The sequence below is a fragment of the Coregonus lavaretus genome (genome assembly GCF_964263955.1).
Source record: "Coregonus lavaretus genome assembly, chromosome: 17".
Lineage (NCBI taxonomy): Eukaryota > Metazoa > Chordata > Actinopteri > Salmoniformes > Salmonidae > Coregonus > Coregonus lavaretus.
The window spans coordinates 29211055-29235611 of record NC_140004.1 but is presented as its reverse complement, the minus strand read 5'-3'; the positions used below and the strand labels follow the sequence as shown (position 1 = coordinate 29235611).

Sequence of the window (24557 nt, the reverse complement as noted above, 5' to 3'; positions counted from 1 at the left end):
TATTCACTAACTGTAAGTCGCTCTGGATAAGAGCGTCTGCTAAATGACTAAAATGTAAATGTTATCTGCTCAGCTGCTCCTTATTAACAAACCGTACTCCTACTAGATAAGAAGGGTCATTCTCATCACTGTACCCTACTTTGCTCCGTTTTCCATTATTTTGAACAATACTCTAATTCTCCTTGATTCTACCACCATTGTATTCAGATTCCACTTCATCATCCGCTTCCGTGAAGCTGTTTGTTTCCCTTCCACCATCGTTCCCCCCCGTCTCTCGCCAACCCACTCTGACGGTCCTTCCCAACCAGAAGGACCAATGAGCCTTTCACAGAAATGTGAATGGGCTGTTTTTGTTGCAAGTGTAACAGTGTTGCTTCCGTCCCTCTCCTCGCCCCTACCTGGGCTTGAACCAGGGACCCTCTGCACACATCGACAACAGTCACCCTCGAAGCACCGTTACCCGTCGCTCCACAAAAGCGGCGGCCCTTGCAGAGCAAGGGAAACAACTACTTCAAGGTCTCAGAGCGAGTGACATTACCGATTGAAACGCTACTAGTGCGCACCGCTAACTAGCTAGCCATTTCACACCGGTTACACAAGACTTGAGCACAGATCTTCCATCATACTTGAGCACTGTCTTCAAAAATGGGAGGGGAGGTAACATCAAGTGGGACTGTTCTTGCCAATGAGAGGGCATATCGCGTGTGTACTACCACAACGTTAGGACACGTGACATCCTGGCAACTTGAGAAAAAAGGGGTGATTGTAGTCTAATAGGGTGAGAAAAAACACTTTACATTTGAGTTGTGCCTCTTAGTGTTAACCTGGGTCATTGGGCCGTCGACAAGTTGAAAGATAAAAAGGGTTAGGGTAGGGATGCCCCAAGGATCTCAGATAGCACTAAGAGGCACAACTCAAATATAATGTGTTTTTTTTCTCAAAGTTGCCAAGATGTCACTTCTCCTACTTATATTACACTCGTAACACCCGAACGCATTACAAAACGTATATTCAATCAAATAAGCCATTACATTTTTTGTTGACCAAATTCGACACTCATTGACCTCCATACAAAACACCGTCCTCGCTTCGTGAGCAAAAGAAAAACGCCACCTGCTGGAGAAGACAGATTTTGGGCTGAGTTATCATTCTCGCTTCGCCTCTTCCTCTCTGACTTGAGAGCTGCTGCGAAAATGGCGGTGTCTCGTCGCTCATCGCAGCAACAACAACAGGGCAACCTGCAATCTCCGCCACGAAACGGTTCTCTTTCGGTAAGTCCGCCGGGCTCTCCGCCGCTTGATCTTATGACAGCGACGTTCGTGCCTCCGGATGGTGAGCGTGGATGCAGCACAGGCATGGAGAATCCTTCGGCCTCCCCGGATCTTCCAGTCCCGGCCCTCAGCAGTGGGAGCAGCACAAGCCCGACCACAACAACCTCCGGCGGGGGGAGTAGTAGTGTTTCGAGCCCTGGTTCAGGAGGCACGACCCCTGGCGACGGTAGTAGTGGGATCGGTGGAGCTTTCAGGGAGCTATTTGAGGCCTGTCGGAATGGAGATGTATCCCGGGTGAAGAGACTTGTAGACTCGGTGAATGTGAATGCGAAGGACATGGCCGGACGAAAATCTACCCCTCTGCATTTCGCTGCTGGTTAGTTAAGATAGCGCTAACAAGCTTTGTTTTTGTGTTGTCAGCGCGAGTTGGCAGGTTGAAGTGTTTTCACACATCGCATGGTGCTTGTGAAAAATATCACCATTTTGGTCTGCCACGACGAGAATGGATGGTTAGTTATTAGTTAGCTACTGTACTGTAACTAGTTACGAATGCTCATTTTAATTCGCTACTGTTAGTTAGCTAACTAGTTTGCCAAGATGAAGGCCCATCGAAAACAGCTAGCTTAGTTGGCTAACTAGCTAATGCTAAAAACAGTTTAGCACACACACGGATGGGGACAGAAGGCCTCAGTCTCTCAGCCCTAGTAGTTATTAGCTACTTGCTAAACGTAAACAAAAATGCACAAATGTGTGTTTTGACGGGTGTTTCTCAAGCTATTCCTTGGCACGATCGAGTTTGGGAAAACCTGTTCAAGAGGAGCTGCTAAAAAGTAACGTTAGTTAGGTTGTTGATATTGTGCGCTGTTAATTTTTTTGTTTTGTTTAATAGAACTGACATTACATTACTGTCATACTGGATGCACTGACCATGTTTTGTCTGTCACTGTGTCAGGTTTTGGCCGGAAGGATGTGGTTGAGCACCTCTTACAGACTGGTGCTAACGTGCACGCCAGAGACGACGGTGGCCTCATCCCCCTGCACAACGCCTGCTCCTTTGGCCACGCGGAGGTGGTCAGTCTACTGCTGTGCCAAGGTGCGGACCCCAACGCACGGGACAACTGGAACTACACACCTCTGCATGAGGCAGCCATCAAGGGCAAGATTGACGTGTGCATCGGTGAGGGTGGATGTGGCAAAACAAATCGTGTGTCTGAAGATAGAGGGTGACATGCACATCCTAAACTTGAGAATACCAGTACTTTGCTAAAAAAATAATACCGTGATATTGCTGCTCCCAGTGCCTTATTACGGCACCCAAATGTACAATGTTGTGTCTTTCAACACTCTTAAACCCTGGTAATTTGCCCAGGAAAAGTTATGTTGACAATATTCAATCAATCAAATTTATATCAAATGTATTTATAAAGCCCTTTTTACATCAGCAAATGTCACAAAGTGCTTATACAGAACCCAGACTAAACCCCCAAAGAGCAAATAATGCAGATGTAGAATTGACTTTACTAAGGTGATTTACTATAGGTAGTTAAAATACTGTAAACTCTGCAAGGTATAAGACTATAATTGAATTAAAATAATGAAACTGTTTCCTATGTATCCTTCACACAGTGCTCCTCCAGCATGGCGCTGATCCCAACATCCGTAATACGGACGGCAAGTCTGCCCTGGATCTGGCAGACCCCTCTGCCAAGGCTGTGCTCACCGGTGAGTTTCATACAACTACTCTCTTTCAGCCAGTTCTCTCCCCCATTACGTTGGGTACGTTCCTATGTTGTATCTTGTATTTTACGTGACTGCAACTATAACGATCTGGGCCCGCTTTTCCAAAAGCATCTTAAGGCTAAGTTAATCTTGGAACCATAGGATCCTATCGTTCTAACGATTAACTTAGCCATAAGATGCTTTTGGGAAACCGGGCCCAGGACTGTAACCTTTTGTCTGAATCATGGCTTGTCTTGACTTTGAACTCTGTGCCGTTCTAACCTGATATTTTGTATTCAGGTGAGTATAAGAAAGATGAACTCCTGGAAGCGGCAAGGTGAGTATCTTTATCAACTTGTTTCATTGGAGTGATCTGTTTGTAGTATTAGGCTACCTACCACATCTTTAAACATTTTCTAATACAAAATATTTGATCTTTCTTCTGTTCTCTTATGATCTGTGTGCTACAGGAGTGGCAATGAAGAGAAGCTGATGGCACTATTGACCCCACTAAATGTCAACTGCCATGCCAGTGATGGCCGCAAGGTAATAAAGATATCGCCTACACAACCTTACATGCCCACACTTTATATTAATGTTGTATAATATGTAGCGTATGCTTGATTTGTTCTAAATATTGGCGTGACCAACAGCAAGAAAAGTCTGGAGAGAAACTCTGTTTTCAGCCTACATACCAAAAAAAGTCACTTGTGTGGGGATAAAAAACACCATCTCATCCTAGTCGGATTATTATGTTTGGAACACTATGAAGAGGATTTGTGTCATTGTATTGGATTTAGGCAGGGGACGCTTTAATTTGACTGAACTTGTGCCCAGGCCATATTATATATATACAGTGCCTTCGGAAAGTATTCAGACCCCTTGACTTTTTCCACATTTTGTTACGTTACAGCCTTATTCTAAAATGGATTAAATTGTTTTTTTCTCCTCATCAATCTACATACAATACCCCATCATGACAAAGCAAAAAGAGCTTAGAAATGTTTGCACATTTATAAAAAAATTTTTTTTGAAATATCACATTTACATAAGTATTCAGACCCTTTCCTCAGTACTTTGTTGAAGCACCTTTGGCAGCGATGACAGCATCGAGTCTTCTTGGGTATGACACTACAAGCTTGGCACACCTGTATTTGGGGAGTTTCCCCCATTCTTCTCTGCAGATCCTCTAAAGCTGTCAGGTTTGATGGGGAGTGTTGCTGCACAGCTATTTTCAGGTCTCTCCATAGGTTTGATCGGGTTCAAGTCCGGGCTCTGGCTGGGCCACTCAAGGACATTCAGAAACTTGTCCCGAAGCCACTCCTGCGTTGTCTTGGCTGTGTGCTTAGGGTAGTTGTCCTGTTGGAAGGTGAACCTTCGCCCCAGTCTGAGGTCCTGAGCGCTCTGGAGCAGGTTTTCATCAAGGATCTCTCAGTACTTTCCTCCCTTCATCTTTCCCTCGATCCTGACTAGTCTCCCAGTCCCTGCCGCTGAAAAACATCCCCACAGCATGATGCTGCCACCACCATGCTTCACCGTAGGGATGGTGCCAGGTTTCCTCCAGATGTGACACTTGGCATTCAGGCCAAAGAGTTCAATCTTGGTTTCATCAGACCAGAGAATCTTGTTTCTCATGGTCTGAGAGTTCTTTAGGTGCCTTTTGGTAAACTCCAAGCAGGCTGTCATGTGCCTTTTACTGAGGAGTGACTTCTGTCTGGCCACTCTACCATAAAGGCCTGAGGTGGAGTGCTGCAGAGATGGTTGTCCTTCTGGAAGTTTCTCCCATCTCCACATATGAACTCTAGAGCTCTGGCAGAGTGACCATCGAGTTCATGGTCACCTCCCTGACCAAGGCCCTTCTCCCTTGATTGCTCAGTTTGGCCGGGCGGCCAGCTCTAGGAAGAGTTTTGGTGGTTCCAAACTTCTTCCATTTAAGAATGATGGAGGCCACTGTTCTTGGGGACTTTCAATGCTTTGGTACGGTTCCCCAGATCTGTGCCTCGACACAATCCTGTCTCGGAGCTCTACAGACAATTCCTTCGACCTAATGGCTTGGTTTTTGCTCTGACATGCACTGTCAAATGTGGGACCTTGTATAGACCGGTGTGTGCCTTTCCAAATCATGTCCAATCAATTGAATTTACCACAGGTGGACTCCAATGAAGTTGTAGAAACATCTCAAGGATGATCAATGGAAACAGGATGCACCTGAGCTCAATTTCGAGTCTCATAGCAAAGGCTCTGAATACTTATGTAAATAAGTTATTTCTGTTTATTTTTTAAACTGTTTTCGCTTTGTCATTATGGGGTATTCTGTGTAGATTGCTGAGATTTGTATTTATTTAATCCATTTTAGAATAAGGCTGTAACATAACAAAATGTGGAAAAAGTCAAGGGGTCTGAATACTTTCCGAAGGCACTGATTTAACAGCGATATCAACATGGGATTTTTCCGATTTTTGACTTGAAAGATGCCCATCTGTCCAACTATTTTGTCTCCTGTGATCGTAGTCGAAATGTAATCCTTTTTATTGTATATAAACGTATGTTACCCTATTCAACCATTCCCTGTGTGCAGAGGGTTCATTTTGGTACTCCTTCAGTATTGCTCCAAATAGTTTTTTGCAGAGGGATATTCATAGGAAATATTTTCACTTTTATTTTGGTCCCTCAGTTACCTCTAATTCTAGTAACACTGATCCTCTGTCTTCTGCACATCCAACATTTGCTATAACCAAGTTGTCGCCAATATCGATCAACATTTTTGTTTTTGAATAGTTGGTCATGTTTATCACATCCATTAATATTCTATCATGTAGTGCAGAGTTTCCCAACCTTCTCCTCTGGGATTGTTTTGTTTTAACCCTAAACTGGCACACCTGATTCAATTAGTCAAAGGCTTGATGATTAGTTAACTCATTTAATCAGGTGTGGCAGTTTAGGGTTAAAACAAAAATGTGAAATCATGTTGTGCAGTGTTTCCCAACTCCTGTCCTCGTACTCCCAAAATAAAAAAAGCCCAAGACAAGCGCTCCTGATTCTACTTGCCAACTAATCATCAAGCCATTGACAAGTTGAGTCAGGTTTTCAAAAATGTGCTGTTGGGGCTACTCGAGGACCGGATTAGGAAACACGGATTGTAGAAATGTTATGGAAATTCCATTTTAGCTTAATGCATTGTGTCTCTAGCACACTGTCACTGGCCACGTTTACATGCACACCAATATCTCATTATTATTCGGGATACTCAAGTATTCTGTTTGAGTTGACGCGTATAAATATCATATCCCGTTTACAATAACCCAAAAAAGCTTGTATCCAGGTTATGAGAAACCCGGATAAATTGCCTGGGATATGCTTATCTTAGACGGGATACTGTGGCATGTAAACATCTTATCCCATTTACTGTTGTTTTTCACAGTCTGCGCAGGCTCAGTTTCACATATCATGGGTGTTGGGTGATGTTTTCATCTCATTGTCAAACAAATCGCTTTAAAATGTAGGCTACCTGCGGAATTCGATCAACCATAATCATTCCATAATTTATTTTGCTGATACTCTGTACTGGACCGTATAGCCTACTGGCTATACAGCCTATACGTTTCTGCTTATAGTTTCTTACATTTGGTAGGCCATTTGTTTGTCAACTATAGTTACATGCAGCTTCTCTTCTGTCAACTTGTTGCCCCAGAAGACTAAATAAAGTAGTGCTCACCAGAATGTCTTACATCGAAAGAATGAATGCGAAAGTAACCTAGTTAACATTGGTTAAGTTGTCTGTTTCGTTTAAGGACCGGGGAGAAAACGCAATGACTCCAAAACAGTGTAAAGATTGGCCCTGTGCAAAATTTCCTGATGTCATCAGTTTGACCGGTTTTAAGGAAACGAAAAGCTGAGAACTATGAAACACGTTTCAAATGAGACTTCAGTTCGTCTTGGGGGCATATTTTATGTGGTTGAAATACTGTCTACTTGCATGAGTGTCAAAGATGACACATTACACATGCATTTGCATTTTCTCGAGATGCTGAAAGAAATCATATTTCTACACTCCTGTTCCAGAGACAAAATTAACATTTGTTGTATCATTTTACTGCAAGAAATGTGTAATTCTACAGGAGTTAATATTACGCTACATTTGAGAGGTTATAGGCCTACAGTCAGTGTCCATATTTCAGTTACTATTCCATTTAACCCATATTAACTTTAATTATGAATATTCTGTTAATTCATGGACAGGGATACTCGTGAGCGGGATATCGAAGGTGCATGTAAATGGTTATCCCGAAAAAGACCTCAAGCGGGATATGAGCTACTATCCGGAATACTCTGCGCACGTAAACATGGTCATTGACTTCCTGTCATGAGTGCGTTGTGGTAATAGGGTGGTTGTTTAGGATTATTTTAATATTTTCATTGTTATTAGCTGTTGATGAGTTTAGTGTTTGGATCAGAGGGCATTGTGTTTCACCAGAGCACTCCTCTCTCTACTCAGGGTGTCATGACTTGACAATTAACTTCAGTCTGAGGAAAGTGTGTACTTAAAGTCAGAAGGCTCTACTTTGCATTGGTAATTGTGGAATAGTACTGGCTCATTTGTAAATGTAGTTACCCCTCGTCTTGTTTGGCACCAGTTTTAATTATTCAGTTTTTCACTTCCAGTGCATTCTCATGAGTAGAGAAGTCATCGCCAAAAAGCTAGCATCCATCTCAGAGTTGGCAAGAAACCATATCTTGGTCTCCTTTTCATAATTATGAATAATGCATCATCTAGAGACTATTGGCTAGGATGAGCAGTATTTTTCTAGCATCGTAATTCACTCTGGCTAACCAGGTCCCTAAAGTGGATGATTTAAAATCATACTCATTATTCTTTGACATTTAGGTTTTCCAAGCACATTACCTTGTTCCTAACTGACATTTTAGGAAATCCTCATTGAAAAAAATTATAATCATAACAGCGTTTCCTCCTCCATCTGTTTTGTTGGCAGAACACATTTGGGTTTATATGAATGGGCCGTTTGTTAAGAAGACTCTTGGGCACACTGTGGTGACAACAAAGCATTCACTCCCTGCACCTCAGTGTGCCTGTGCCAGTCTGAGGGCTTGTGTGGGTGTAGGATAAGCACTTTGGCTTTTCCTGAGGGATAACCAGGGAGCCTGCCTGCCTTATTAAGAATACTACAGAGCAACAGTGAGACTAGTCACATTTCCCTAAAGCTGTGTACTCATTGTACCTGGTGTCACTTTGAATTTATATAAATGGATAATGCCGGTGTGTTTCTCATTCATTTTAAAGGGTGATAGGCTAGAAGTATCCTTTTTTGCTGTGAAATAAAAATACTACAATTTTGTAATTTTTTGTTTTGTTTTGTTTTTTGTGTGACTCTGGCAACATTGTCGATCAGTCAACATCCCAAAAAATGCTGGTAAGTTTATCTCGATAACTGCCACCTGATTGTTGCACTGTTGTGATTTGTATTTTTTTCTTTAATCCATGTTTTATTTGACCAATACGCTGGCTCTCACTTGTAATTAATTGCACATCATGGACATGGGTCTACTGGTCACTTTCATATTTCCTACCCCATGCTCCTGTCCTGTGAATGTGTGTGTGGGGGGGGGGGTATATGTGTGCCAGACCTGGGTTTAAATAGTATTTGTTATCTTTCAAATACATTAGCTGTGCTTGATTGAGCTTTCCTGCTGCAACGGTACAGACAGAATAGTCCCTAAAGTGGACTACCAAAACCATGCCTATCTAGCACTTCAGCCAGGCTCAATCACATGCTGAAAGTATTTAAAAGAAAACAGATGGGCGTACCTACTATTTGAACCCAGGTCTGGTGTGTGTGTGTGGTGGTGGAGGAGGTGAGTAAGTGGTTCTGAAGCCATGGCCTGCTTCGCTCATTGGATTTGGAGCTCAAATATAGCACATTGCCTGATTTCCACAGTGCCACCCTCCCCTTTCTGCAGTCCTCTATCTAACTACTTTACACCCTCCCACCTCTGCTAAGTTTCAATCACTTCTTGTTCTTCAATCAATATATTTATTGTAGGCCTGTGACTTTTCAGTTTTGATCAAATGCGCATGTCTGGAAGCCTGCACCTTACATTTTGTCAGTTGATTCTTGTACTATATTGTATGTATTTGTTTGTTTGATTTTTGACACTGTCCGCTTGTCACTTCGACTAGTCTTGAATGGGTAGTGTTCCTTGGATTAAGAAAAATCTATAATTTCTCATCTTTAAGTGCTATGCTGACGTCGCTGCTCATGCTTTTTGAATTATTAGATTTTTTTCCTTGTGATTGCCTTCATCAAACATGAATGATATTGTTGGTCTGTCCTGTCTGAGTTGTTCAGTGGTCTTATTCTGTCTTGATACCTACCAGTGCATGAATGCTACTGTTTCTTCCTTTCTGTCTGTGAGGTAAACTGTTGCTAAACTCCTGGGTGGAAAACTATTCCACAGCTTTGCGTACACTAACATTATTATGCTTGGCTCACATAGGCACCATGTGATTTGGAATGGCCATACAGACCGACACAACATTTGTTATGAATACACAGTAGATTCAATCCTTCCTTAGCCAGCTTTTTAGCATCCTGTATATTATGTTTTGGAAGGAAGGGGTTGAGGGACAAGTCAGATTTCCCTTTTCTCCTTTTCATAACTTGTTTGAGGTAAGCTAGCATCAGTGTGCGACCTAAGAAGTATCTTTTAAGATGGATGATCTGAGAGTTCTGTCAGACTTGCATAGACAGGGCGGTTGAGAATAGGTTGATTGTTTTGGGGTGTAATACTCGAGAACCATTCTGAGCTTGCATCCTTCCACCATTCAACTGCATTGAAAACTCACAGACCGTTCGTCAATACAATTTGCTTCCTAGCATAATCAGCCATTCACCCACTCTGGCTCTCTGAAGGCAGTGTGTTCTGATGTGTATTGACTCTGAGCTCTGTGTGTCTAATGACATGTCCTCTCTTCCAGTCCACCCCACTGCACTTGGCGGCTGGCTACAACAGAGTCCGCATCGTCCAGCTACTGCTGCAGCACAGGGCAGACGTCCATGCCAAGGACAAAGGGTAAGACCAAACTCAATACAAAACTTTAGTTGTATTTGTACAGCCCCATTTGAAGGCCTGTTTTCCTCCACTGTTTCTTGGTCTAAGAACATTCTCAGCAGAGAAACGTCTCAACCACAGATTCATAGAATAAAATAGCTGTTCATTTTAATGACTATCTCTCTGGCAGTGGCCTGGTCCCTCTCCACAACGCCTGCTCCTATGGACACTTTGAGGTCACAGAGCTTCTGCTCAAGGTAAGGGCTCTAAAAGATTCTAGTTCACTTTTACAAAATGGATTTCTGTAGACCTGTCATTGATGCCCCACTTTAATTAGCCAATTTTAGAATGTTGGTTTTATTGATGGAGAATAATTGATCAACTCTCCTGTCTGTCTACAGCATGGAGCGTGTGTAAATGCCATGGACCTGTGGCAGTTCACTCCTCTCCACGAGGCTGCATCTAAGAACCGTGTGGAGGTGTGTTCTTTGCTGCTGAGCCACGGAGCCGACCCCACCCTGCTCAACTGCCACAGCAAGAGCGCCGTGGACATGGCCCCCACCCCCGAACTCAAAGAGAGACTAACCTGTGAGTTCAGTGGGAGACTGGAGAGAACACACGTGCATATACAGTGCATTCGGAAAGAATTCAGACCCCTTCCCTTTTTCCACATTTTGTTACATTACAGCCTTATTCTAATTTTTTTTTTTTTTTTAAATACATCCTCATCAATTTACACACAATACCACATAATGACAAAGCGAAAACGGGTTTGAAGAAATTTTTGCAAATGTATAAAAAAATTAAAACAGAAATACCTTATTTACATAAGTATTCAGACCCTTTGCTATGAAACTCATAATTGAGCTCAGGTGCATCCTGTTTCCATTGATCATCCTTGAGATGTTTCTACAACTTGATTGGAGTCCACCTGTGGTTAGTTCAATTGATTGGACATGATTTGGAAAGGCACACACCTGTCTATATAAGGTCCCACAGTTGACAGTGCATGTCAGAGCAAAAACCAAGCCATGAGTTTGAAGGAATTGTCTGTAGAGCTCCGAGACAGGATTGTGTCGGCACAGATCTGGGGAAGGGTACCAAAACATTTCTGAAGCATTGAAAGTCCACAATAACACAGTGGCCTCCATCATTCTTAAATGGGAGAAGTTTGAAACCACCAAAACTCTTCCTAGAGCTTGCCGCCCGGCCAAACTTAGCAATCAAGGGAGAAGGGCCTTGGTCAGGGAGGTGACCAAGAACCCGATGGTCACACTGACAGAGCTTCAGAGTTCCTCTGTGGAGATGGTTGTCCTTCTGGAAGGTTCTCCCATCTCTGCAGCACTCCACCAATCAGGCCTTTATGGTAGAGTGGCCAGACGGAAGCCGCCACTCAGTAAAAGGCACATGACAGCCCTCTTGGAGTTTTCCAAAAGGCACCTAAAGACTCTGACCATGAGAAACAAGATTCTCTGGTCTGATGAAACCAAGATTGAACTCTTTGGCCTGAATGCCAAGCGTCACATCTGGAGGAAACCTGGCACCATCCCTATGCTGAAGCATGGTGGTGGCAGCATCATGCTGTGGGGATGTTTTTCAGCGGCAGGGACTGGGAGACTAGTCAGGATCGAGGGAAAGATGAACGCAGCAACGTACAGAGATCCTTGATGAAAACCTGCTCCAGAGCACTCAGGACCTCAGACTGGGGCAAAGGTTCACCTTCCAACAGGACAACAACCCTAAGCACACAGCCAAGACAACGCAGGAGTGGCTTCGGGACAAGTCTCTGAATGTCCTTGAGTGGCCCAGCCAGAGCCCGGACTTGAACCCGATCAAACCTATGGAGAGACCTGAAAATAGCTGTGCAGTGACGCTCCCCATCCAACCTGACAGAGCTTGAGAAGAATGGGAGAAACTCCCCAAATACAGGTGTGCCAAGCTTGTAGCGTCATACCCAAGAAGACTCGAGGCTGCCAAAGGTGCTTCAACAAAGTACTGAGTAAAGGGTCTGAATACTCATTTAAATGTGATATTTTAGTTCTTTATTTTCTCATAAATTTGCAAACATTTCTACAAACCTGTTTTTGCTTTGTCATTATGGGGTATTGTGTGTAGATTGATGAGGCAAATCAATTTACTTAATCCATTTTAGAATAAGGCTGTAACGTAACAAAATGTGGAAAAAGTCAAAGGGTCTGAATACTTTCGGAATGCACTGTATACATGTGTGCGCACATTTTTATATACATGATAATGAAAAAACACTTGCACACAGACTACTCTCTCAATTCACAAAGACTACAGACCGATGAGAATGTCTGCGTCGGCCCTCGGCTCTTCTCACATTTCAATCTCCCCTTTTCGTTCAATCTCCTTTCTGCCATCCAGATGAGTTTAAAGGTCATTCGCTGCTCCAGGCAGCTCGGGAGGCAGACATGGCCAAGGTGAAGAAGACCCTGGCCCTGGAGATCATCAGCTTCAAACACCCACAGACCAATGAGACCGCCCTGGTGAGGTCATCACTGCTCCTTCTGGCTAATGCTCAATGTCACAGTGACACAGAACGTTACCTCATAATCAACAGCTATGGATGTCTAAAATGGCACCCTATTTCCTATATGAAAAGTTATGGGCCATGATTAAAAGTAGTGCACTATATAGGGAACAGGGTGCCATTTGGGATGCATCCTATGTCACTGTCAGAATCCGTTTGTGTGACACATGACCTAGGATGACCACTATAAACAAGCACAAAACCTGAGAAGGCATTCACACATGCTCCATACAGTGATATAATGGAAGGTGTTGTCCCTCTGTTTCAGCACTGTGCCGTTGCCTCCCCTCACCCCAAACGGAAGCAGGTGACAGAGCTGCTGCTGCGTAAAGGTGCCAACATCAATGACAAGAACAAAGAGTAAGACACCATTACAACGAGGAGACCATGTCAGTGTTTCACATATTGTATAGGAGGCCCCCCCCAAAAAAAAAATACTTTAGCATCTATTGGTTTCAGTTAAGAATGTTGGCTTGTTAAACTGCAGAATGAGAATCCTCTGAGGCTGATTCCTGCACAAGGAAAGCAATGCCCCTAAACAATCGCTCTCTCCTTCCTGTCTGTCTGTAGCTTCATGACGGCCCTGCATGTTGCAGCCGAGAGAGCACACAACGACATCCTGGAGGTGCTGCAGAAACATGGAGCCAAGGTACACACTGCAGGCCTCTTCAGTCTAACAAATACCATTTCATTTAGCTTGTCATATCTCTCTCTCTGGCTCGTAGCCTCCATATCTGATAACTTCACAAAAAAAGATTATGAAATAAGTGTATCACATTTAGCTTTGAGTCTGTTGCTGTTTGTGTGACTGACTATTCCCTCTGTCCTTCTCCCTCTGTCCTTCTCCCCCGTCCTTCTCCCTCCCCCCTCCGTCTCCGACCCTCCAGGTGAATGCGGTGGACACCCTGGGGCAGACGGCCCTCCACAGGGCAGCCTTGGCGGGCCACATCCAGACATGCAGGCTGCTGCTGAGCTACGGGGCTGACCCGGCCATCGTCTCCCTGCAGGGCTTCACTGCCTCACAGATGGGCAACGAGGCCGTGCAGCAGATCCTCAATGGTACAGTAGTAGAGCACCTTGGGTTAAATACAAAGATTCTCTTTTATATTCTACTCTCTACATTGGGATTGACAATGGTGCTTGTGTGCATCTAAGATGTTTTATGAATTTTGATGAAAGATTCATTACATACATATGGCCTTTAAATCTAGGCTATGCAGTGATGGTAAGTTAGCAGGATGTATAACAAAGAAACTATCGGTTATGTTGCCCATAAATATTGCACAGTGCTTTGTCAAATTTCACAGTATGTTTTATTTCATGATGTTGGTCCGTTTCCTACAGAAAATGTTCCAACTCGTAACTCTGATGTGGACTACCGGTTTCTGGAAGCCGCCAAAGCTGGAGATTTGGACACTGTGCAGGTAGGCTGATCAGCTACATCATCTCGGGTTCATGAATTCAATCATGTTCCATACATCAACGATGATCTACCTACCACCATGAATCCAAGATGTCTTCCTCTGTCACTTTTGATATTCTGTCTATGTTGTCTCGTCTGTGTTTTGTAGCAATTGTGCACTCCTCAGAACGTGAACTGTCGGGACCTGGAGGGTCGTCACTCCACCCCTCTGCACTTTGCTGCAGGCTACAACCGTGTGGCCGTGGTGGAGTACCTGCTACATCATGGAGCTGACGTACACGCTAAAGACAAAGGGTACGTGTTGTCTTACTAGTCCACCCTACTACCTCTGTCTTTCCTTACTGTCTTTGCAAAGACATTTACTTTTACCTCAGATTGTCAGCAAAAAGGCTTTCACTTTGTGTTGAATACATATCTTTGTATTGGCTTTCATTCTGCATTGAATACATCTTTATCATTGGATTACATTTAGCATTCAATACGTACAATACTTGAAACCTTTAGTCATATAATTACATTATTTATAGGATCTCTGTGCCTTCAGTGGTCTAACTAGTCTGTCTGTCCTGCAGCGGTCTGGTGCCCCTCCACAATGCATGCTCCTATGGTCACTATGAGGTGGCAGAGCTGCTGGTGAGACACGGGGCGTCGGTGAACGTAGCTGACCTCTGGAAATTCACCCCTCTCCACGAGGCTGCTGCCAAGGGCAAATACGAGATCTGCAAACTGCTCCTCAAGGTTAGTCTAGCTGTGCCTTTCATATCATCTCTTCTGAAATGATGAGGTCCCAATAGCATAATAAGGCTATACTGAGGCATTTCTATAGTCAAAACAGCAAATTATTTATTGTGATAGCTTTTTATAGACTTTGCTCAAAGCACCAACGTGTCTCTGTGTAGCTATGTGTATAGCTAGAAGAGATTTTCAACGACAGAACAAAGTATTTTTTAATGTACATTCATGATGTATTTGTGTGTGTTGCTCCAGCATGGAGCAGACCCCACCAAGAAGAACCGTGACGGTAACATGCCTCTGGACATGGTGAAGGATGGAGACACGGACATCCAGGACCTGCTGAGAGGAGACGCTGCCTTGCTGGATGCTGCTAAGAAGGGCTGTCTGGCCCGTGTCCAGAAACTCTGCAGCCCAGAGAACATCAATTGTAGAGACACACAGGGACGCAACTCCACCCCCCTGCACCTTGCAGGTACTGAACCTACCAGAATCAATTTGTGGAATCAATCAATACATTTTATATTTTTATAAAGCACTTTTTACATCAGCAGTTGTCACAAAGTGCTTTACAATTACCCAGTCTAAACCGCAAAGCAGTGGAATCAATTCATTGAATGGAAAATGTGGAAACCAGACACAGACCTTTACCACTCAAACATAAGTGGATCCCCTTACATAAAAGGATGACAGGCAAATCATCAAACCCTGGACAGTTTGATCATTTGGAGCTATATTATTACTTTGACACATTACAGAAAGATCTTTCATTCAGGTTTTTTTGTACGGTAGACTGCCATGTTGTTTCATGTTGTCATCCGTCTTGTTTCCCACCTCTGTAGCTGGCTACAACAACCTGGAGGTGGCAGAGTATCTCCTGGAGCATGGGGCTGATGTCAACGCACAGGACAAAGGAGGCCTCATCCCCCTGCACAACGCTGCCTCCTACGGGGTGAGTCGGCACAAAGATTACGCCTCGGAAGACATTGTACATGCTGTACGGTTTGGCCTAAGGGTTTATAACATAGACAATGCATACAAAATACCTACGCTGTGACCTTGAGGCCTAAGATATGTAACAGCTTGGATCTAAGGCACTGCATCGCACTGCTAGCTGTGCCACTAGAGATCCTGGTTCGACTCCAGGCTCTGTCGAAGCCGGCCGCGACCGGGAGAACCATGAGGCGGCGCACAATTGGCCCAGCGTCGTCCATGGTAGGGGAGGGAATGGCCGACAGGGATGTAGCTCAGTTGGTAGAGCATGGCGTTTGCAACGTGTGGGTTTGATTCCCACGGGGGGCCAGTATAAAAAAAAAATATATATAAAAAAAATTCTAATGTATGCACTCACCAACTGTAAGTCGCTCTGGATAAGAGCGTCTGCTAAATGACGTAAATGTAAGACTAAATGACGTAAATGTAGATATTGTTTGGGTTACAAAACCTTATAGAAACCCGTACAGCAAATACAAGGACAAAACACCCACGCTGTGATGAAAGTCACCTTGTGGAAAGCTTAAGAAGATATGGAACAGCGTGGCTGTCATCAGTTTCTGGGCATGTCATGATTCAATCGTGTTACTAATTTAGTCTCTCCTCTCATCTGCTACTTCTATCCTCTGCTCCTCTCCTCAATCGCTCCTCTCCTGTCTTTCCTCTTCTCTCCTACAGCACGTGGACATTGCTGCCCTCCTGATAAAGTTCAACACGTGTGTGAATGCTACAGACAAGTGGGCCTTCACCCCCCTCCATGAGGCGGCTCAGAAGGGCCGGACCCAGCTGTGTGCTCTCCTGCTGGCCCACGGAGCGGACCCCACCATGAAGAATCAGGAGGGACAGACTGCACTGGACCTGGCCACGGTAACACGCCTTGATCTCCTACTGTTAGAGCAGCTAGCAATGCCACAAAATGAAGTGTTGTTTTTTGCTGTTACTGGCAGACATTTGCTTGAATGGTGAAGGTGCATAAAGATAGGAATTCAGATCTGACGCAATCGTTTGCGCACTATCCACAGTTTAACTACGGCGCGCGACATGGTTCAATCTGCCTATAAATCAGAACAATCTACTTTTTTGTTTTTTCTAATTGCCGCCGTCTTGGAGCTAGAATTGGAATCGTGTTTACTGTGCTAATGCCCATACAAAAAGATGAACGATACAGTACGGTGAACTTGGCAAGTTAGGCATTTGTTAGAAGTACATGGGGGCTGCCATCTTTATGCACCATACCGTTCTAAATGCTTACCATTTTTCCCATTTATATATTTTGACACACTTAGCAGAAACTAGAGATTTGGCCAATACTGAAACAGCCTGAAATTCAAACATTTAGACCAACCAGTTCTGACCCATGGTTTCTCCATCTAATTATGTCTTCCTCTCAGGCTGATGACATCCGGGCCCTGCTGATGGATGCCATGCCCCCAGACGCCCTGCCCAGTTGCTTCAAGCCCCAGGCCACAGTGGTCAGCGCCGGCTCGGTCATCTCCCCGGCCTCCACGCCCTCCTGCCTGTCTGCAGCCAGCAGCATCGACAACCTGGCCGGGCCCCTCAATGAGCTGGGAGCCGCAGGGACCTCCGGGGTGGCCGACGGGGCCACGGGCTCTGAGAGGAAGGAGGGAGCATGTAAGTAGCGCTATAGAGCCAGGATCGAAACTGGGGCCGGGGTTTTAGCATGTAGCTGATATATTCTTGTAGATTCAACAGATCTTAACTCCATCACCAGCTTTGACTCACTGGATTTGTATTTGTATTTATTAGGGATCCCTATTAGCTGCTGCCAAGGCAGCAGCTACTCATCCTGGGGTCCAAACACATTAAAGCATGTACATTACATATAAAACAAAAGATAAAACAGAACATCATATAACATTATTACGGCACTACATATCTACAATACAAAATGTATAATGAAGTCTGGTTGAAGACTAAGGGCCATACTGATTCATCTGTATTGACTATCATTTTACTCACATATTGAATTTGCTTTGTATTCCAGTGGCGATGTTGGACATGAACATCAGTCAGTTCTTGAAGAGCTTGGGTCTGGAACATCTGAGGGACATCTTTGAGAGAGAACAGGTGACTGTTTTAATGATAGTTTTATGCTATATCATAACTTATTTAACAGGGCATCTAATTAGTCTGACATCTGTCTTTTTCCCCCTCTTGAAGTTGCTGTTGTCATGACACAGTTCAGGATCCCTGCTCTGAATTAAATGTCCTGTTCTCACCCAGATCTCTCTGGATGTTCTGGCTGACATGGGTCACGAGGAGCTGAAGGAGATTGGGATCAACGCCTACGGCCACCGACACAAACTAATCAAGGGAGTAGAGAGGCTGCTGGGAGGACTACAAGGTCTGGACCAATGTTCCCTGACATTTTTTTAGACACTGAGTACATTTCTGGTCTGCTGAGCGCAAACTTGAACGTTGTGAAAATTCTGTGCAACTTCCAGCACGTGTTTACTGTGAACACTGAGGCTGTACCTGCTTTAAGTTACAGTTTTAACAGTGACCAAGTAGGCTACTGTGGCTATTTGATCATATTGTAGGCCTACCAGAGTGGAGAGAAAAAAATGCGCCCCGTAACATTTTAACATGGAAATAGCTGTTTTATCATTCAGCCTACAGTAGCAGCCAATGTTTGGTGTTCAATGTAGGCCTACATTCCATGAGACTTTTTAAAAAACATGCGAGGCTTGACATTAACCTGTTTATCCACTTGTCCTTCAGACAAGGAGGTGACTGAAATTGTTGTTTGACGCAAGAAAACAAATAAAATGCATTATTATTCCCATACCATTATTACAGAGAATCAGACAAGTTGTGCTAGCTACCCTCTGCCTATTGGCTACTTAGCTTATTCAAGCCTGTCTCAAAATGCAACACTGCCCCTTTAAGACCAAAAAACGATCGTTACCTGACTTGCTTTTCAAAGTTTAGTGCTCTTTTTTTAGTCCAGCACTAGGCCTAATATACGTCTGGGAAACTGGCCCTGAAAGTATAGGTGGGAAGCCAACCCAATGTGTAACAAAGCATGAGTGCGTAACAGGTTATTTGTTTGTTCTCCAGGTGCCAACCCGTACCTGACATTCCACTGTGCCAACCAGGGCACAGTCCTCATTGACCTTGCCCCTGACGACAAGGAGGGCCAATCAGTGGAGGAGGAGGTGGGTACACCCATACAGAGAGATACACGGAGTGTACAAAACATTAGGAACACCTGCTCTTTCCATGACATAGACTGACCAGGTGAAAGCTATGATTCCTTATTGATGTCACTTGTTAAATCCACTTCAATCAGTGTAGATGAAGGGGAGGAGACCATTAAAGAAAGATTTTTAAGCCTTGCGACATGGATTGTGTATGTGTGCCATTCAGAGGGTGAATGGGCAAGACAAAATATGTAAGTGCCTTTGAACAGTGTATGGTAGTAGGTGCCAGGCACACCAGTTTGTGTCTTGAACTGCAACGCTGCTGGCTTTTTCACGCTCAAAAGTTTCCCATATGTATCAAGAATGGACATCCAGCCAACTTGACACAACTGTTGGAAGAATTGCAGTCAACATGGGCCAGCATCCCTGTGGAATGCTTTTGACTCCTTGTAGAGTCCATGCTCAAATGAATTGAGGCTGTTCTGTTCAATATTAGGAAGGTGTTCCTAATGTTTTGTACACTGGTGTATATTGTATACGCATGTATTATATTTGATTCTGTGAGTTGACCTCATCACACTCTGGTCTGAGTACTGATAAAGAAAACTACAGCATCCTAATGAAGCTGAGTGAAGATTATGTACCAACTGAGTGCCATGTTTAGAGAAATCGAATGAATTCCTGTGATTTTAAGACGTTTCATGTTTATTTTTCTCTCTGCTCCAGATGCAAAGTACCATCCGAGAACACAGGGATGGAGGCAACGCAGGAGGGGTGTTCAGCAGATACAACATCATCAAGGTCAGCTGTACATGATATTACAGTACTACACGCTCTACTCGCTACATTTGCTCATAGGATGGAGCTCATCCTCCATCACATTTATTGGTTGGTAAGAATGCACAATGGCAGGGGTTGGCAACAGGCTGCCCGCAAGTTTTTTAAAATTACATTTCTTTTCTGAATTCATGAGGAATTCAGCAAAAATTAGTTTAATTTAGGAAATCTGTTCCCAAGTATTCTCACGAATAACACGAGACGTGATCCTGTCTTAATGTAATCAAGGTATGAAATGACTTATTTTCAAATAGTGTCTTTTTGAGCTTAGTTGTGGTCAGTTTGCAGTGTACAAATTATTATAATTATGTTCCGGCCCCCCGATCATTCGTTTGACAAAAATTGGCATTGGGCTGAATCTAGTTGCCTACCCCTGCACTATGGTTTCAGGAACTCTGGTAGTGTTAATGATTCCATCTTCTGAAAAGGAAGGAAGATTAGAAGTCATTAGTATTGCTGCTGTAGTTTATTCCTGTCTGTGTGTCCATGCAGATTCAGAAGGTGGTCAATAAGAAGCTGCGGGAGCGATACACACACCGCCAGAAGGAGATCTCCGATGAGAACCACAACCACCACAATGAGCGCATGCTCTTCCATGGTAACAAGACATATTCCATATTCATATTACGACCTGTTTTATTTTTTACCACGCTCCTTGTTAATTCAACAACAAAAATTATGTCTTAACTGATTATCACTAGAAAAATGTTAACCGTGTTTGTCATTATTTCTTGTTTTTTACAAATACGAATTTCAGTCGTATTTTACATTTGTTCTTGTTTCATGTCTTTTGGTTCTCCAGGTTCTCCGTTCATAAATGCCATCATCCACAAAGGCTTTGACGAGCGGCATGCGTACATCGGAGGGATGTTTGGAGCAGGGATCTACTTTGCTGAGAACTCCTCTAAGAGTAACCAGTATGTGTATGGCATCGGGGGCGGCACCGGATGCCCCACTCACAAAGACCGCTCCTGTTACCTGTGCCACAGGTGAGACATGATCGATGGAAAGAACACATATTTAGGTGCATTGAGGCTTTACTGCTATTACTCATGAATAGACTGTTGCCAAACTAGTGCCTCTCTCTCAATCAATTAATCTATCAATCAATCATGGCCTTCATCAGAGCTATGATAATTATGAAACCTCATTAGTGAACCATCATTTGACCCCTGTTCTCCGTGACCTACAGGCAGATGTTATTCTGCCGTGTGACCCTGGGGAAGTCCTTCCTCCAGTTCAGTGCCATGAAGATGGCCCACGCCCCCCCTGGACACCACTCTGTGATTGGCCGGCCCAGCGTCAACGGCCTGGCCTACGCAGAGTACGTCATCTACAGAGGGGAGCAGGTGAGACTTAAATTGAATTCTACTTTATTTATCCCCTCAAAGACAAGTCCAGACATTAGGCAATCAGGCAGAAGTTTTTACACGTTAGGGGCCGGTTTCCCGGACACAGATTTAAGCCTAGACCTGGACTAAAGAATCCACAATGGAAAATCTCCTTTGAAATTGCTTTGTAATCCAGTACTTATTATTTGCTCTTCTCATTGACTTCTGTCCCATGTGTGTTGGCAGGCCTACCCAGAGTATCTCATCACCTATCAGATCCTTAAGCCGGAGAGCACAGCCGCGTCTGCTGCAGGAGAGGATCAGAAGACCTAGTCCTGCACCACCAGACCAATCTCACACACACAGTTCCTGAACACAGTCCTCCTGACCCACAACACATGACTGAAGCTTTTTGGTGTTTTTTTCTGTTTTATTGTAATGCCTAAACCTTTTTATTTTCATCACAGACTGAGTTCCAGTTCCATTCTTCTTGTCCAGTACAGTAACCGTAGACTGGGCAGATGACATGAAATATATTGTAATATACTGTAATATACTATGAAATATACTGTAATATATTTAAGCAATAAGGCCCGAGGAGGTGTGGTATATGTCCAATATACCACAGCTAAGGGCTGTTCTTAAGCATGACGCAACGCGGAGTGCCTGGATACAGCCCTTAGCCGTGGTATATTGGCCAAATACCACAAACCCCAGAGATGCCTTATTGCTATTATAAACTGGTTACCAACGTAATTAGAACAGTATAAATATATTTTTTTCGTACCCGTGGTATACGATCTGATATACCACGGCTTTCAACCAATCAGGATTCAGGGCTCGAACCACCCAGTTTATAATATTAAATAAACTGTTGTATATTATCTCCTGCTTGTGGTGATAGGCTTTCAGTTTCCTTTGCATTGGCTGCATGTATAGACAGGCGCATGTATGGCAAATATCGGGTGTGGGTTCCCCACTTTCTACCCCTGGAGAGGGGGTTGTAGAGATTCGCCCTCATCTGCCCTGCAGTGGTCAGAATAATTGGCTACCATTCTCACCTAATCATGTCTTGTGACTTGGAGAATCACCTCTTTTCAACGCTGTTGTTCTCAACCAGTCTGTAACCCCTGTAATACTGCCCCCCGCCCAGCCTTCCTTACATACATACATACATACATACATACATACATACATACATACTGTATAGCCATAGAATAGCTGATGATATTTGTGATTTATAATGATACAGATAACACTAGTACCACATGGATTACTCTATTATTAATAGGATTGCTATTCATGGACTCTTCTTGAATGACCTTACTACATGCCTGAGGTATATTCCAGATAAAGCAGGACATCAGGAGAACCATAGTATTAGGAATTATAATTATACGAGGAGAACACACATGATTTAGAAGAGCAGTCATCTACTCTGACATATTATTTGTTGCACAAGAAGTGTGAACTCCACAACCCGGATTGCCATGGTCTTATTCATGGACTTCAAATCCATGCGTAAAGATTTGCACTTTTAAATGGATACTATTTAAGTTATTTGAAATTAATTGCAAATGTAATGGTAAAAAAATGATGTATGTACAGGTTGTGTAAATGGATGTGTATCACAGTTGATGTTTAACATTGTCATTTGGAGTTTTATTGTAAATTAAGTCTAAATTCCTTTCTGGCCTTGATTATGTCTACTTTTTGAATAAACGTTGTCCATGTAAGAGCAGTTTGTATATAGTAAGTATAAGCTGGAAGTAGAGGCCTAAGCATTGTTGTTCACTAGTTTACTCCAATTAGGGAAAGGGTGGTGGGGTTGGAAAGTAATGAAGGGGAATATATTTTTAAAAAATGGTGTGTGTGTGTTTGTGTGTATATATATATATATATATATATATATACAGTGAGGGGAAAAAAAGTATTTGATCCCCTGCTGATTTTGTACGTTTGCCCACTGACAAAGACATGATCAGTCTATAGTTTTAATGGTAGGTTTATTTGAACAGTGAGAGACAGAATAACAACAACAAAAATACAGAAAAACGCATGTCAAAAATGTTATAAATTGATTTGCATTTTAATGAGGGAAATAAGTATTTGACCCCTCTGCAAAACATGACTTAGTACTTGGTGGCAAAACCCTTGTTGGCAATCACAGAGGTCAGACGTTTCTTGTAGTTGGCCACCAGGTTTGCACACATCTCAGGAGGGATTTTGTTCCACTCCTCTTTGCAGATCTTCTCCAAGTCATTAAGGTTTCGAGGCTGACGTTTGGCAACTCGAACCTTCAGCTCCCTCCACAGATTTTCTATGGGATTAAGGTCTGGAGACTGGCTAGGACACTCCAGGACCTTAATGTGCTTCTTCTTGAGCCACTCCTTTGTTGCCTTGGCTGTGTGTTTTGGGTCATTGTCATGCTGGAATACCCATCCACGACCCATTTTCAATGCCCTGGCTGAGGGAAGGAGGTTCTCACCCAAGATTTGACGGTACATGGCTCCGTCCATCGTCCTTTTGATGCGGTGAAGTTTGTCCTGTCCCCTTAGCAGAAAAACACCCCCAAAGCATAATGTTTCCACCTCCATGTTTGATGGTGGGGATGGTGTTCTTGGGGTCATAGGCAGCATTCCTCCTCCTCCAAACACGGCGAGTTGAGTTGACGCCAAAGAGCTCGATTTTGGTCTCATCTGACCACAACACTTTCACCCAGGTCTCCTCTGAATCATTCAGATGTTCATTGGCAAACTTCAGACGGCCCTGTATATGTGCTTTCTTGAGCAGGGGGACCTTGCGGGCGCTGCAGGATTTCAGTCCTTCACGGCGTAGTGTGTTACCAATAGTTCTTGGTGACTATGGTCCCAGCTGCCTTGAGATCATTGACAAGATCCTCCCGTGTAGTTCTGGGCTGATTCCTCACCGTTCTCATGATCATTGCAACTCCACGAGGTGAGAACTTGCATGGAGCCCCAGGCCGAGAGAGATTGACAGTTATTTTGTGTTTCTTCCATTTGCGAATAATCGCACCAACAGTTGTCACCTTCTCACCAAGCTGCTTGGTGATGGTCTTGTAGTCCATTCAAGCCTTGTGTAGGTCTACAATCTTTTCCATGACATCCTTGGAGAGCTCTTTGGTCTTGGCCATGGTGGAGAGTTTGGAATCTGATTGATTGCGTCTGTGGACAGGTGTCTTTTATACAGGTAACAAACTGAGATTAGGAGCACTCCCTTTAAGAGTGTGCTCCTAATCTCAGCTCGTTACCTGTATAAAAGACACCTGGGAGACAGAAATCTTTCTGATTGAGAGGGGATCAAAAACATATTTCCCTCATTAAAATGCAAATCAATTTATAACATTTTTGACATGCGTTTTTCTTTGTTTTTCTTTTTGTTATTCTGTCTCTCACTGTTCAAATAAACCTACCATTAAAATTATAGACTGATCATTTCTTTGTC

General features: G+C 43.6%; 1 protein-coding gene across 1 annotated transcript; it reads left to right on the top strand.

Moving 5' to 3' along the window:
* The first annotated feature begins 1155 nt into the window (after positions 1-1155).
* On the top strand, positions 1156-22830 carry LOC311144935 (poly [ADP-ribose] polymerase tankyrase-1-like). Its single transcript, XM_084181119.1, has 28 exons — positions 1156-1647; positions 2224-2448; positions 2898-2993; positions 3291-3327; positions 3461-3536; positions 8399-8419; positions 9985-10079; positions 10249-10315; positions 10460-10646; positions 12447-12568; positions 12881-12972; positions 13183-13261; positions 13500-13671; positions 13957-14036; positions 14184-14329; positions 14608-14773; positions 15023-15242; positions 15610-15719; positions 16439-16627; positions 17152-17392; positions 17766-17848; positions 18005-18125; positions 18842-18939; positions 19651-19725; positions 20254-20359; positions 20564-20750; positions 20954-21110; positions 21339-22830. The coding sequence occupies exons 1-28, from the start codon at positions 1194-1196 to the stop codon at positions 21423-21425; spliced, it is 3789 nt and encodes a 1262-aa protein (XP_084037245.1). The 5' UTR covers positions 1156-1193; the 3' UTR covers positions 21426-22830.
* Positions 22831-24557: the final 1727 nt, after the last annotated feature.